Source organism: Nanorana parkeri, unplaced genomic scaffold, assembly GCF_000935625.1.
Source record: "Nanorana parkeri isolate BGI_ZX_2015 unplaced genomic scaffold, ASM93562v1 scaffold137, whole genome shotgun sequence".
NCBI classification, from domain to species: Eukaryota; Metazoa; Chordata; class Amphibia; order Anura; family Dicroglossidae; genus Nanorana; species Nanorana parkeri.
In genome coordinates this window covers 802772-818952 of record NW_017306405.1, presented here as the reverse complement: position 1 = coordinate 818952, position 16181 = coordinate 802772, and the positions used below count along the sequence as shown (strand labels likewise).

At 44.1% G+C, this 16181-nt stretch overlaps 1 protein-coding gene across 1 annotated transcript in view; it reads right to left on the bottom strand.

Moving 5' to 3' along the window:
* LMBR1 (limb development membrane protein 1) overlaps positions 1–8123 on the bottom strand; it is a 107569-nt gene extending 99446 nt beyond the window's left edge. The window contains exon 1 of the mRNA XM_018553987.1: positions 7773–8123. Within this exon, the coding sequence (XP_018409489.1) occupies positions 7773–7835 (63 nt within the window). The 5' untranslated portion in view covers positions 7836–8123. The remainder of the gene's footprint in view (positions 1–7772) is intronic.
* Positions 8124–16181: the final 8058 nt, after the last annotated feature.

The following is a 16181-nucleotide window of genomic DNA, read 5'->3' as shown; positions in this document are numbered from 1 at the left end:
GTGGTCTCCAGCCTTGTCCTCGTCAACACTGACACCTGTGTTAACGAGAGAAAATCGCTGACATGATGTAAGCTAGTCCTTTTGTGGCAGGGCTGAAATACAGTGGAAATGTTTTTTTAGGGATTAAGTTCATTTTCATGGGAAAGAGGGACTTGATCTGATCACTCCTCATAACATTCTGGAGTATATGCAAATTGCCATTATATAAACTGAAGCAGCAGACGTAATGAAAATAATATTTGTGTCATTCTCAAAAATTATGGCCAGGACTGTATAGCGGGCTATTGCCCACGATATACTGAGAGTGCCGCAGCAGCAATACTATCGAGATCCACCCAGCTGCATGAGTGACAGCGGGCTCTGCCTATCTAGAGGGAGGAATCCTTGCGGGGAGTGGTGACTGATCGTCACCGCTCACTGCAGGGAGATGATCGGGAAGTGAGCGGATCGGCGGCATGTTTCTGCTCACTTCCCGATCAATAGAGCCGACAGCTTCTTTGTCACACGTCGGCTCTAACTATGAGGATGAGTGGAAATCACTCACCTCATAGATCTCATTTAACTGCAGCAGTAATCATGGCAAACCTACAAGGTACAGGAATACTTTGCAAGATTAACATTACAGTATAATCCATCACATGAAAGGACACAGTATGATGGAAGCTTCCAGTGATCATCGGAATGGTTAGCAATTTAATATTTACATGACTCAGTTTGTGAATCTACAAGCCGAATTCACAATATGGCTGTTCCTTAGCAATGTTTGCAGTGGCTGTGAGGCATTCATCTTACACTTGGGGATTACATGAGAGATTAGTAAAAAACACAAAACAGCCTATTAACTTGTAAGGTCGTGCTGTACTGATTTCACTGCAAGCTACTATTTGTTTTTATGCAACTGTATTGAAAATACACATTCAAATATGGTGAATCATCTCTGGAAAACACATTTATCCAGAGTACACACAAAAACTGCATTCATCGCAGGAGAACTAATGTATCAGGTTTTTATCTACATCCTAACATGGCAGGAGGCCAGACAAGAACTTTCTCTCAGGCTCAACAATCCAGACTCAAAGTCAATCAGTTTAGAACCTTCAGGCAGATTAACCTTTTCCTGCATTTGTGACCAGTCTACATCACTTTGGCATAATTTATATGAATTGAAACTATAACGGCTTTGGGTAATTTTGTTAAACGTTTTAAACTGATGATTTAGATATGATTTTCAGTACATATTATAGGAAGGACAGGCTCAACTGGTATTAGACATGGTATACCATGCACAATACAGGGACACCCAGGAACAGTCCAAGCGGGTTTGTCCTGCACTTTTATTCAGCAAAGCAGCAAACAAAACACAGTTTCAATGTAGGAGGGCTTAGTACAGCATGCCCATAGCATAAAACATCTACTCGTCCAAGCCACTAACTAAACTTAAAAGGAGAACTATGAGGTGAGTGAAAAATCACTCATCATAGTTCGAGCCGAAGTGTGACAATGAAACGGCCACACGTTGGCTCAATAGATAGGGAAGTGAGCGAACACATACCGTCCCTCGCTCACTTCTCGATCGTCTCTGTGCAGAGAGCCGTGACTGTCAGTCACCACTCCCAGCAAGGATTCCCCCCTTTCCCGCTCCGATCCTCCAGTGCTGACTGGAGGAACGAACGGGGGTGGGGTACAGCTGGCTCTGCCTCTAGATAGGCAGAGCCAGCTGTCACTCACGCAGCTGGGTGGATCTCGACACTATTGTCGGGATCCGTCCAGTCTGCGGCGGCCTCAGTATACCGGGAGCTGTAGCTCGCGATATACTGAGCTTTGGGTCACAGGAGGAGGTTAGTATATGTCCTCCCGTGACCCTTAGGAGAACTATGGGGAAAAACTAGGGCTGCAGCTAACGATTATTTTCATAATCGATTAGTTAGCCGATTATTAAGTTTGATGAATCGGTAAAAAAAAAAAAAAAAAGGCTCCAGTGATGGACTACTAGTTTCTATCAAGATTGTAGTCCATCACGGGAGCAAGCTTGGCGAGGTGGAAGTAAAAAAAGAGTGTGGTGTGCAATATAATGCATTATACAGCGGCACAGTGCAGTACAGGAAACATTAAAAAGCTCCCGGCCGATCTCGACTTACCTTGAATGATGGTGCCCATCCAGGCCATTTTTCAGTATTCAGCGCTGCAGTACTTTGACTGACGTTTATTCCGTCATGCAACGCTGTACGGAAATGTATTTTATAGCCTTTTTGGGGGACAGACAGAGCTTTCTTTTGGTGGTATTTAATCACCACTGGGGTTTTTATTTTTTACTATATTAAGGAAAATTTACAGAAAAGAAAAATAATAAATAAACTGTTTCCCTATATTAAATTCTAAAACATTTATTATTACCCAATTTTTTGATAAGAAACGGGGTCACATCGGGTAAAAAAACACCAAACATGTCAAGCCTTAAAATTGCGCACGAGCGTGAATGAAACCTCAAAAAACGACATTACCCTTAATTGGCCATAGGCGACGCTTTAAAAGCTTTTACCGCTCATCAGTTTAGTGTTATCAGTGATTGATGGCCCTAAAATGATTGCTCTCACTCCGACGTTCGCGTTGATATGTAACATGTGTAGCGCAATTGTCGTTTTTCGCGCGCTGACGCATCTGATGCACATTTACGTTTATATGTGCGTAAACGAAAGGGGAGGACTTAAACATTTGGGGGGGGGGGGGGTTACCACCCCGCTGGTGCCCGGTTGCAGTGGTCTGTGTCCCCGCTGCCTCTCCTGATACAGGCGGGAAGAGCAGCGGGGATTGAAAAGGACACAGACAGCTGCAGCCAACACCAGCGGGGAGGAGAACAGAGGAGCAGAGCGGATGGCAACTAATCGATGATGAGAATCATTGCCAACAATTCTCATTATCGATTTATTTGATTCGTTCTTGCAGCCCTACACACAGCAGGCGCTTCTAAGCTGTTACTGAAACCGAACTTTAGATTGTTTGTTGTGATTGTGGAGGATCTTTCAGAATGAATTTATTCACAGTACCTGCAGCTAGAGAGGTCAGGGATGCTTGTTTTAAAGCTCTTTTTACTATTTAAGAATCTGTAAATAGTTTAACATCCCTAGTTTGGGTACAGGTGCGCTTTAGTAATGAGTCAGCTCTATGATTTATTCAGTTTGTGTTGCATAAACAAATGGCTTCTTTCAGCACAATGCAATAGCTATTAGAGGAGACTAGCGACCCACCTGCTGGCAGGAGGAACCGCTGAGTAGAGTGGGGCATCTACACTCCCAAAAGTGTTAGCAGCCAGCGATCGCTGTCAGAATACATTTTTTTTTTAAAAAGCAGATAGCAGAGGAAGCAATAGTCAGCCTGCTATTGGCTATTTCAAATTGTAATAGCCAATAGCAGGCTGGCTTTTGCACCCGCCCACTGCTTGCTGTATAATCAGCAGAGGAGAAGACCTGAAGGAGAACTTTCTCCTTCAGGTGCGCTCCTCTGCTGATTGACAGCAGTCAGGTTTAACAGCCAGCCTGCTATTGGCTATTACAATTAGAACTATCCAATAGAGGGCAAGGCTATTGCACTGCCTGTTTACATTCAGCTGCCAGCTGCAGAATCCTGCCGCCGGTAGATGAATGGGGCAGGGGGCAGAGACTCAGTAGAGGTCAACCGATATTAGGTAACTGCCTGCCGTTTACACTCAACTGCTAGCACAGGAATATTCTGTAATCAGAATATCGGTGCCCGATATCGGTTTTTGGTCTCAATGGTGGCCCATAAATCGGTATCAGTTCTGAAAAATCCATATCGGTCGACCCACAATTTAAACCAGATTTGAATTTAGGAACAGACTGTAAAATTCATACAGACTGTCACATCTTTTTGAATTCTGGCGCATGCTTGCTCAACAAATGGCCGTTCTCTGCACCAAATTAATGTACACGTCAGTAACATGCCCTCCTCTGCCATCAGTATCCACCTGCCGGTAGGAAAAGGGAAAGGAGGATCGCTTCGGGGGACCAGCGGCAGTGACAGCTGAGTGGGGGGGGGGGGAAGAGACAGAGACAAAAAGGTACTAGGCGGTTTTTACCCTAATACACAGAATGCATTAAAGTAAAAAACGCCCAGTCTCTAATGCTACTTTAAACTTGACACCAGGAGACATGGTTGGGAGAAGGGGGGCACATTCAGGCCAGAGTGTCCCAACCAGACACTCGGTCCTCAGTGTATGTTCTGCCCCCAGTCACACAACGTAATTGGTCGTTATGGACTGTATAGCCGACAACACCCTAGCAACTAATGATGCTGTGCAGCCGACATTCCTTTCAGTTCCGAGTGTCTGGAATTTGGAAAGTTTTGATTGGTCTATACCCGGTCTCCTCCACACTGTTTCACCTTCTACTGTACATGTAATACTCTCAAAATGTTTCTGAGACACAGTAAAATGTAATAGAGAAAAGATTAGGATTCCTCCCACACTCCTGCTTCACTAATAAGAAATACTGTCACATTTTCTGCTCAGTAAGATAAAGTGAATACTTGTTTGTGCAATACTTTGCGCTAGGTAATTTTTATTGGACATAAAATCATTACAGAAGAACCCTAGCGCAAATGAAAAACGTGAGTGTCTCAAAATGGAGAAGTCCAATCCCCAAATATAGCCAATTATCACTTTTATCTGCTTGCAGCGGGGAAGCAGCTATGCTCCAAGCTATATGCAGCCCATAATCTGCCACCCTGAAACATTTTGTGTCAGATTGTCACTACATCATGACAGCGGAGGGGCTTTTTTTAGTTTAAATGTGATAAGCATTGACAGGCTGAGTAGGAATTGCTAAACACAAAAACAAAAAAAGATTCCTCATATCTGCAGATGTCAATTAGTGGTATGGGGATTTAATACAAAGTTCATTTAAAAATAAAATCTCTATACCGGTTCCAGGAGCTATGACGCTGGCTGAGCACCATTATGCAAATGCTCACATAAAGGCATATTCCATCTTGCGGAAAAAAAATCAAATGCACACAATGAAGAAAGAAGAAATATGCATTCATTATTTTTTTGCATTGTAGCCTGTAAAACATTGCAACGGTGATCAGTGGATCGTGAGTAAAGTGCTCAGACTACCGCAAACTGTTCCCCCAGCCCCAAGTCTGTGCTGAGGTACGGACCTTTGGTGGCTATGAGGCTGTAGTAAGTTATTAATAGAAAAAAAGTGGAGCGACATCACCACATTTGTGCTTCATAGAGAATTACAAGTATCTCTGGGATGGGACTTATAGCCTTCCATATACAGATCCCTGTGAATGGATGAAGCGGCTGTGCAGACAGAGCCATGCTGAATTGTCTGAAAGGTCAATTATGCTTTCTAATCCCATGAAGTCAGAACATAGCCCATCCATTTCACTTCTGCACCCAGGGTTTCCGGCCTACAAACAGCATAATGTGAGAGTCACAGAATAATATACGCTGATGGACAGTCATGTCATCAGTCACCCCTACCCCAGGAAGCAATGCTCATTAGCAGGCACAGCTTGAAAGATAACTGTAATGAGGGAATAATTGTTATACTTCTATCCCAATGTGCGCTAACAGTCACAGTGACCAAGCTACAACAGTATCCCCCGTTCTCACTGACCAAGTTCTTACATTCATCTTTATTAGAAGAAGAAATAATAAGAACTCTGGGCATGTAAAAAATTAAAGGGCAATTTCACCTTCCCAAGCAGTTCCGGAAAATGGAATTACCCTCTAAAATCGGTCCCTCTCCGGAGCCCCTTCCCGCCCCACAATGAGGGGAGGCTTTGTTTATGCGATCCAGTCCGTTCATGGAACGGAACCATGCCCTGAATGCATTGGATGGTGTGAACAGGCCCTGAAGAGACTAACTGAACCCAGAGGAAAGAACAATTTTGATAGATGACGAGGTAACATCTATGGTAAAGGTGGCCCATATACAATTTAACTTTTGGCCATTTCCTGATCAAACTGACAAAATTCATGGACGGCACCACTGGACTCGTCAATAGTCAATTCTTCTATCAACTTTTGTGGAAGGAGCCGGATGGAAAATTGTTGAGCGAATGTTGACCGCAGCCAATCAGATTAATTTAATGTTGGGGTATTCGGCAGCAGCAGGTGCAGCCAGCAGGGAAGATCCCTCCACCCACACTGCATAGCATGGATGACGGAATAGAGTGAGAAATCACACTCATGGGAATTTATCAAAATCTGGAGCAGCTGTGCATGGCAACCAATCAGCTTCTCTCTTTCATTATCAAATCTTAACAGAACAAACTGAAGAGAGAAGCTGATTGGTTGCCCTGGGTAACTGCTCCAGATTCGTTCTGCTCCAGTTTTGATAAATTCCCCACACTGTGTATGGTCAGCTTAATACGTCATCTCAGCAGAAGAGATTATGAATAGATGAAGGCTTTAATAGGACCATAAACAGCCGAACAAATCAGTGACCAAGGGGCATATTCATGAAGCAGCGAATGTGGCATTCACAGGCGGTAAGTCATTTCCTGTATATTTAACCATCTGCCACCCGCCGATCGTACATAAACGGCCGGACGGGCGCCTTCTAGATGCGGGTGGGTGTCTTAAAACGTGCTTTGTGCCAATGCATATGGCACGCACAAGCGGGACACTGTCAAAATTTGAAACAATCAGTGATGGCTGTTTACATACAAGCGGTCCGGCATCTGTAGAGCTGCTCGATCGCTTGTATGTATGCGCCCCCCCTCGATCTCTACTTCATCAGCTTCTTTGGGGTCCCTAGGTGACAGAGGTCTTGGAGACCCTGATGTCTCATTAAAGAGGTTCTGTCACTGTAATTTGATATCACATAGAGGAATTCTTAGCCCCCTATGTGATAACAATAAAAGTTAATTTAAAAATACAAAGTTAAAGTTAAAAATTAAAAAAAGTCCCCAAAAAAATAAAATTAAAAAGTCCCCAACATACACACGCAAACCTGTGTCTGGTGCGCCTACATGCGAAAACAACGATTGCGCTCATTCTGCTGCCCATATACAATGAGAGCAATCATTTAAGGGACATCAATCACTATTAACACTAAAATGATGAGCGGTAAAAGCTTTTAAAGCGTCGCCTACGGCCAATTTTGGGTGTGGTCATTTTTTGCGATTTCGTGGGGCGTGCGCAATTTGAAGGCTTGACGTGTTTGGTGTCTATTTAGCCGACGTGACCCCGTCTTTTATATTTGGGTAATAAATGTTTCATAACTTAATAAAAGGGAAAAGTTTTTCTGAAAAAAAATTAGGGTACTTTTTTTGTTATATAGTCAAAAATAGAACCCCGTGGTGATTAAATACCACCAAAAGAAAGCTCTATCTGTCCCCAAAAATGGTATAAAATCCATTTCAGTACAGCGGTGCATGACGGAATAAATGTCAGTCAAAGTACCGCTGCGCTAAATATTTAAAAATGGCCTGGACAGGAAGGGGGTGTAACAGTGGTCTTCTAGTGGTTAAACATATGCACCAGGAAGATTGACCTGCAGTGAATATTTGGTAAACGCATGTTGACCCTTTTTACAAACATGCGCTATGTTGTCATTTGCAGCACATGCAGACAATAAGACACAAGGCTCATCCTCAGCAGACACAGACAGTGTCCCTGTGACTTCCAGGTACAGTGCTGACATCTATACAGATAATGGAGGTGCCCCCTGTCACCGTGGCAGAGTGTCAGGACAATGAAGGAGAGAGGACAGGGCTGCCCGGGTTACGCTCATACTTACAATGCATTCTCTAACTTGGCTGTGAAAGTTCTGCTCTCTGATGGTCACCTCGTCCTCTTCCATCCTTCATATTGCTGGAGCCCAGAATGGACTATTACTGCTGACCCTGAAGAGCATCCCTCCCACCCCCCGCCCCGCAGACACAGGGAGGCACAACAATAACAAAGACACGGGCCTCCTTCTTCTCCTCCCCCCGGGCTCAAGATGCGATCCGCACCACTCCTTCCTCCACCTCAGACACGGCTCCGGCCAAAACACTGGAACGCACACCACCCGCACGTAATGCGCCCGCTCATTGGTCCAGAGGCAGGACAACGCTGGGTCGTTTCTTGTGTTCTGCGCCCTGATTGGCCGAGCCGCGTGTTTCGTTTCCCGCCTCCGCCCATCCTGTCAGTCAGCGTGTGCTGCAGTGTGAGGGGAGGCAAGTGGCTGAGGCGGCTTATGACGTGTTTCTTGCCGTTGCCTTGTGCACCGCACGTCATAAGAGCCCGGTGTCCCCCTTGTCACACGCAGTGTTGTCATAAGAGAGTCCATGTGGTCCTCCAAGACAAGGTTATCGCATACACTATTGTCTTGGCTACACAGTATGTGTCAACTCAGTCACTATAATTTCATATTAACACACAGAGGAACTTTAAATTACAAATATTTATATAGTGCCAACATATTCCACAGCGCTGTACAATTTTTGCACAAGACAAGAAACACTGATAAGCATCATTGATAGACACAGTAGGTGAGGAGGACCCTGCCCAAACGAGCTTGCAATCTAAGATGTTCAAACAAGCAGACTTTTTATTTTTTTATTGCAGGGGGGGGGAGGGGGGATAATTGATCAAAACTGGAGCAGACAGGATCTGGATAGAGTTGCCACCTGTCCAGGATTGACCCGGGCAGTCTGGGTTTTGAATGCTGTGTCTGAGTTTCCTGGCAGCAGAAACCCGGGCACAAGATGTCAGGCATCACTGAAAATAGTCTCTACTGTGATGTTTACATATAAATGGGTGGCGCTATTTACATATGAATACGCCGTAACTCTTTCTCCAAAAAAAATGTGCATGCCTCGCTAGAGTGTTCGGGTTTCACTTGAAAAAAAGGTGGCGGGGGGAATACGCCATCATTTTGGTTGTATGGGCTCAGCCACTTGTGTGCATAAGACCTTGACAGGAAGTGGAGGTAATCTCCCCAGCAGAACACAGACAGCAAAAAATAACCTGATAGGGTGTCAGGGTTTCTTACCATTCCTTGTCCTATTGCCTCTCTTCTGTTGCAGTGTGTCTGACACTGTTCATTCCTCTTTAGCACCCTCTTATGACCAAACCCATAAACATCATCATTCTGCAACTACTAACAAACTTCTGTCTCGGAGTGATGATGCAACACCAGCTCACTATTCAACCATCAGCTTGTCCATTTTGTCTCTGCCTTTGTGTGTGTCCAGATCTACCAAGTGCTCTGCAGTTGTTCCTGTTCTCTGTGTATGACCCTGGCTCTGTCTGGCTAGCTGATTTTCTGATTCCTTACTCCGGCTGCTCTCTGTGTTCCCTGACCTGGTTTGGGTTACTACTCGCTGTGGCATCTGACCTCTGGCTTGGCACCAATGACGTCCTGGACTTTCTCCATTGTTTTTTTCCATTGCTGTTTATTGTTTTCAATCAATTCCTTTTTTTTTTTTTAGCCTGCAGTTTAAGTTTCTGTCCAGTTTCTTGGTTCCCTGGCATAGTGTTAAAGGAGTTGTAAAGTCCCAGCATATACTATCCTGGTATAACATCAGCATTGTAATAGGAATACATACTAGAGTTATTTTTGATAATGCAATCGAAAGCTTACTTGAAAAGATCTCTTTAATGTAGTGAGCGCTGCCTTGTGTCTGCCCATCACTATCACCAACTTCCTGGATTCCCACTAGGGATGCACCGATACCTGTATTTTCGTACCGAGTACGAGTAACGATACATTTTTTTGGTACTCGCCGATACCAATTACCGAGTAACGGAAGTCCCATTCAGGAAGCCAGGTGGCGTGTAAAGACTCGCCACCCGGCTTCCCGATTAACAAGAAAGTCCCCTCTGACCTTGGTATGTCCAACCTGTCACCCCCGGGGCCTCTCCAGCCAGAACGCGGCCTTCCTCTGGTACCCAGGCGAAGCCGCCTGACCGTCCAATCAGTAAGCCGGGCGCCGTGTAATGACGCAACGCCCTGCTTTCTGATTGGCCGGGAGGCCAGCTCCATGCTCCCTCATCATGAGATGACGAGGGAGCATGAAGCCAGCTTCCCGGCCAATCAGAATGCCGGGCGCTGCGTCATTACACGCTGCCTGGCTTCCTGATTGGCCGGGAAGTCGGCTCCATGCTCTCTAATCACAAGTGACGAGAGAGCAGGGAGCCGCTTCACGGCCAATCAGGAAACCTGATACAGGAAGTACTCGTGCTAGGCATCTGAGCATTCGGGCGAGTACGAGAACTCACCCAAATACTCGGTATCGGCACCGATATCGATACTAGTATCGGTATCGGTGCATCCCTAATTCCCATTGTACCTTGCATTTCTTTCCCTGCAGCTTAAAGTGATGTAATCTCAATTTCTCAAGACTACATATCCCATCACGGATTACTTCCAGCAAGCAATGATGTTATATTGTTTAAACATTGAATTGTAGTTCAGAAGGCAGGCTCTGTGAGTTGTGACACAAGGAAGTGTATATTCACATAACTGAGTGTCACTGTATTAAGTAAGTACATCTTATGGGCATCTTCAATAGGTAGTTTTAAACATCTAGATTGATATGGTTATCAGGAGTGGCATAGAACTTATGGAAATTCAATATAGACAGTGTTCATTTCGGCGATGAAAAATCGTTTTTTTCCCCATAATCTGCATGTTTTTAGTGACGAAAAGGAAAAATCAAGTAATAGAGAAGTTAATGGAACAAAAACGAAACAAAAATTCTGGGAACTAAATGAAAATTCTGGGAGTGACTTTTGTCTTCCAGTTCCCTGAGCTCTTCCTGTAGTAGGGAGACGTGAACAACTGAATAATAACCTTCTGATCTATCCAGCGAGACGCCAGCTAGCAAACACTTGCTGCACAAACCGTACAGACATGTCAACGTCAGGGAGAGAGAGGAGAGCAGATGTATGGATGCATTTTACATTTGATGCTAATGAGAACAAGTAAACCATGTGGAGCAACAATCGTAAGTCATAACAGGTTACTAGAGGTTTACTCCGGGATTATATCATGACTTTGGAAATTCTAGAGACTTGCTTAAATAATGCATTACACCTTAGTCGACTAAAATTAGTCCAAATCCCATTTGCACTGCCACGGTCTCAAAACCACGAGGTATATGTGGTGCCCAGGTGACCACACGGATGGCGCCGTGCAAAACACTAAGGCTCCGTTCACACTGAGCGATTTATCGCGCGGTAATTCCCGCGATATCGCAGCTATTTACCGCACGATATCGCTCTCCAATGCTTGGCAATGGGGCAAAGGGTCCTGCTGTCGCGGGTCGTGCGTCGCTACAGCAGGACCCTTTTTGGAGCGGATTTTGCAGCGATTCTAGCTTGCTCAATGCAAGCATTTGCGCGATATCGCGCAAAATGCAAATCGCGCGACAAACGCGCGATTTGCGAATCACGCAGTGTGAATGGGGCCTGATAGTGAATAAAAGTAATTCACCGGCAAACACTTGAAGGGTTTTTGAAGTATTGATATGTTTATTCGATACCCAATGTCACATACGGTGCTAACGTTTCGGGATCCTTCATCAGAGTGACAGTGACACTTATCAATACTTTAAAAACCCTTCAAATGTGTGCCGTTGAATTACTTTTATTTAAAATGAGACTAAGACTCAAACTATTCAGATGACTAAAATACGACTATAACTAAAATGGCATTTTAGTCAAAAGACTAACGGGGTTACTCCCAAAGCTGCCGAAGGCAGCCGAGTGAATAACCCAGCCGAAGTGAAGTGAGCCGAACTACGTTTGGTTATTCACTACGGCTCAGTACAGTTGATTTCAGCCGTACATCGGCTAAAATCAGGCGTACATCGGCTAAAATCAGGCGTGCATCGGCTAAAATCAGGCGTACATCGGCTGCTTTCGGCTGCACTTCGGTCACATGCTCTGCATCTTCGGCTGAGCCGAAGTGCAGAAGGACTTCAACTCAGCCGATCCAACATATGGATCGGCTGAGTCGATGCTCCGGCAGCGCATTTGCTGCCGTTCGCCCCTTATTCTCATAGGCTCGGCTATTCCTCCGTGGTAATGAGCAGAATAGCAAATCAATGAGAATAGTTTGAAAAAAAAAAAAAAGTTGAAAAAATAATTTTAAAATGTTGAAAAATTGAAAAATAAATAAAGATTTTTTTAAAAAGAAAGAAATAATTTTTTTAATGTGAGTAGAGCTAGCAGTGACAGCTAGCTCCGCCCAACTGTTTCCTATTGGCCAGTACTTGCTAGAGTCTTCTAGCAGGTCCCAGCCAATGAGTAACATTTGGGTGGAGCCGACCTTGACGTCACCGCCGGCTCCACTCAGTTATTATTGTTTAATGACAGTTCAGCATCCTCAGGTCATTTGGGGACGCTGATCTGTCATTACAACTGTGCGGAGCCAGCCATGATAACACGGCTGGCTCCACCCAGGTGTCATTTACAGGGCGAATGGCTGGCCTTCAGCTGGCCGTTCGCCCTGCTTCGGCTGACACTTTGGGGGTGATTTACTAACCTAAACACACGCACGCACTAGGTGCGTGTTATTTTTACACAGCAAAACGTATTTATCAACCAAAAAGTCTCTAAAAGCATATTTCCACTAATGCCATATATGGAAAAATCATGCAAATGATGCATATATAATGCTGCTTCACAGTTTAGACAAAAATGGTTAGCTCATGCATTTACATTCCTGCATTCATCAACGCAAGCAACACAACATAGAGCTAATTTATACAACATCACCTTGCAATTCATGCTTGGCTTTGCACAACACACCTGCTGGGTGTGTACACACTACAAAGGTGTCTAGATTCCACCCATAGATCATGCTGGGAGGGAACACACTACAGAGGTGTATACATGTTCGTGGTGTGTTTATAAGGTTAGTAAATCAACCCCTTTGGCTCAGTCGAGCCAAAGCAAATGCTTTCGGCTCACCTTAGCCACTCAGCCGACTTCGGGTGCTGTACAGGCTATAGTGACTAACCCTTACAGCAGCCCTTCGGTTCGCCTAGACTTACAATCCAGGACAACATACAGTAGCTGAACTGGAAAGTGAGCTGAATTGGAGAATTTTTCTAAATCAGCTATTTAAGCCTCAATTGTTCACTTCTCCTGCCTTCTCCAAACTCTTCACCCTTTTGTGAATAGACCTGTAAGACTAAATTGAAATTTGCTGTCAAAATTAACACTTAATTTACTGTAGAGTTACATTTTTATTTTTAGCTTATGACCATAGACACCCTATAACCCTTCTCTGCTCTAGCTAAAGCTAAAAAATTGTTTTGGCTACACATAGATTTTAATGTCCTATTACATGGCAGATGAAAGTTTTTCCACATGTAGTATTCATAATTACAACACACTTATGTTTCCAAGGTCAGACGGGTAAAAGCTTCGGGACCATATGGCATTTTAACCGATTCAACTTAGAACCCATCAGAATAATGCAGGTTTCAATTATCTTCTGTTCATGGAGGTTCGCAATAGATAGGAAATACCGAAATCGAATTAATACTTGGGAAATATAGGGGGAAGATTTATTTTGAAATCATGGCTGTTTCATTCTAATTAAATCAAAATGTATTTTATACCTCTCAAGAGTGTTAATATAATAAGTGGTCCTCTTTGAAGCTTAATATCCTTGATCCCTGTCAATAATTATAGTGGGTGACTAATAAAGTCTGATGACCAGCGTTTTTTTAATCTATACATTCTTATGCTGTCTCATTAACTGTAATGAATGGATTGGCTCTCGGTGCGGAATCAGCTGAATGTTAATCAAGGACGTGCAAAATAAGTTTCTGATCTTTTTTCGACTTTGCCCATCACTCCAGTAGCAATCTCCATGGCAGATCCACGTTCTTTATTTATGGCTCCATTCGGCTAAACTCTTCACTTCCTCCTATTTCATACGTTTCCTTTATTTATTGCTACAATGTATTTTTTATTGAAATTTCTTTCCTTTGGGTAAAGTCATATTTTGCACAATACAGGCTTTGCAATGTTCTATTATCTTGGGGCTGGAAGCTGCTAAATCCCTAGAATAGATCTGAAGGACTCTCGGCTGTTTTAGATTTAACTCTACTGGTCCTGTACACTATTTCAGGGTTTGGACACAAGGTTTCGGGATTTTGGATTTGCAGAACATTTCCTCCTAAGATCATTAATATTTGAAGAGAATGTGCAGTCTTTTCTGTGTTTTTTCAGACAAACATCATGTAAATAATGATACTGATATGTGTTAATAGTTTAAAACCTTGTTCTATATGAAAAAATGATAGGGATGCACCAATACCGATATTTATTTTCCACTACTCGCCAATACCAAGTACCGAGCACTGGTACCTTGTGCCCCGATTATCACAAAGCCAGGCGGCAGATCATGACCCGTCGCCTGGCTTCCTGATTGACTGTGAAGCCGGTGTTCTAGCGAAAGAACACCGGCATGAGAGGCTGCCTGGCTTCCTAAGCAATCAGGAAGCTGGGTGGCGAGTCATGAGGTGCTGTCTGACTTCCTGATTGTTCAGGAAGCCAGGCTGCTCAGCATCACGTGAAGCTGGCTTCCTAGCCAATCAGGAAGCCGGGAGGCATGTCATAACCCACCGCCCGGCTTCCTGATTGGAAAGGAAGCTGGCACCATGCTCCCTTGGCACTACCCAAAGTTCCTGTATCAGAGGTAAGTATCGGAGCATTTGGGTGAGTATGAGCATCCCTCCAAAATGATATTCTATATGATTTGCTATAACATGAGCAGCACAGTGGCTTACGGGTTAGTACTTCTGCCTTGCAGTACTGAGGGTCCCTGGTTCAAATCCTGGTCAGGACATTATTTGTGTGGCGTTTGCATATTCTCCCTGTGCTTGCATGGGTTTCCTCTTACACTCCAAAGACTAATAGGCTCCTGACTAAATTGGCCCTAGCTTGTGTGTATGAACGAGCACAAAAAGGACACCTATATTATACTGTTATATATGGTAGACCACATCTACAGAAAAGCCTGCACTGTTTCCACAATCCCACCCTTAATTCCTTCATATAAAGGACACAGCTCAAAAATTCACAGTCACTGCATGGGTTCAGAGTTCCCAGGGTCACACAGCTCCCTACTCAATGCATTGCATCACCCCATTAAAGTGGATTGCCACAGACCTGTATGTATGCGGCTCACTGTCTCTGGCCCCCCTTTACATCAGGAATCCTCATCACAGCAGAAGCCCCCACTTCACATCCGGAGCTCCCCTTCACATTAGAAGCCCCCCTTCATATCAGTATCCCCCCTTCACATCAGGGCCCCCTTTTTATATTGGAGTCCCCTCTTTCATATCAGAGTTCCCCCTTCACATTTGGAGCCCCCTCCATATCAGTGTCCTACCATCAAATCAGGAGCATAACAGAGATTGGGAGGCAGAGCAGGCCTGGACGGAGGCAAACTTCCTTTTCTGAATGGACCCCACTCTCCCTGGATTACTGCCATTCGTTTTCATGGTGCTGGTGGCCAGCCTGCCTGTAGCATGGAAACACATGACGCTGTGTGAAATGTTTGAGCCACCCCATTGTGCCATGGCACCCTGGTTTAGAAAGGCTGATCAAACACATTAATGACATAATCATTCATGTGAAAACAGAAGCAAAGTTGTGTGACAGAATCACAAATTTGTTTAGCCACCTGGCAACCTTAGGTTGATAAATACTTACCATCTAATTTTGACCGCACCCTACTTTTGCTGTTTTATTACCACTCCTCAACCGGAAATGGGCAACTTCTTCCCCTGTTCTCCTAACTGGTACCAAGTCCTCCCTTAGTCCTTTTCCTACTTAACATCTGAACCAATAACCCACAATGTTCCTAACATTACTATAGTTTTGACACCAACACCATGTTTTTATTTAAAGTGACACTAAACTCAGGAGTAAAATCTTAAAAATGCATTCAAGTACCTTAATTATTACCAAAAATGTATCTTGTTTGTGTATCACTCGGCTGTAGATCCTCAAATCATTTCTGAATTGGTGCTGACACTGTCCTTCCTTCTAGAGGGGGACTACTTGTGTTCCCCATGGTCCCTGTGTGTGTTGTAAAGTAGCCACCACTCCAAGCTCACTTCTTTGATGGACTACAATCTCATCTTTAGTTTACTAATTTGTTCTGAAGATTTAGTCTATCATTAGAGCGAGCTTG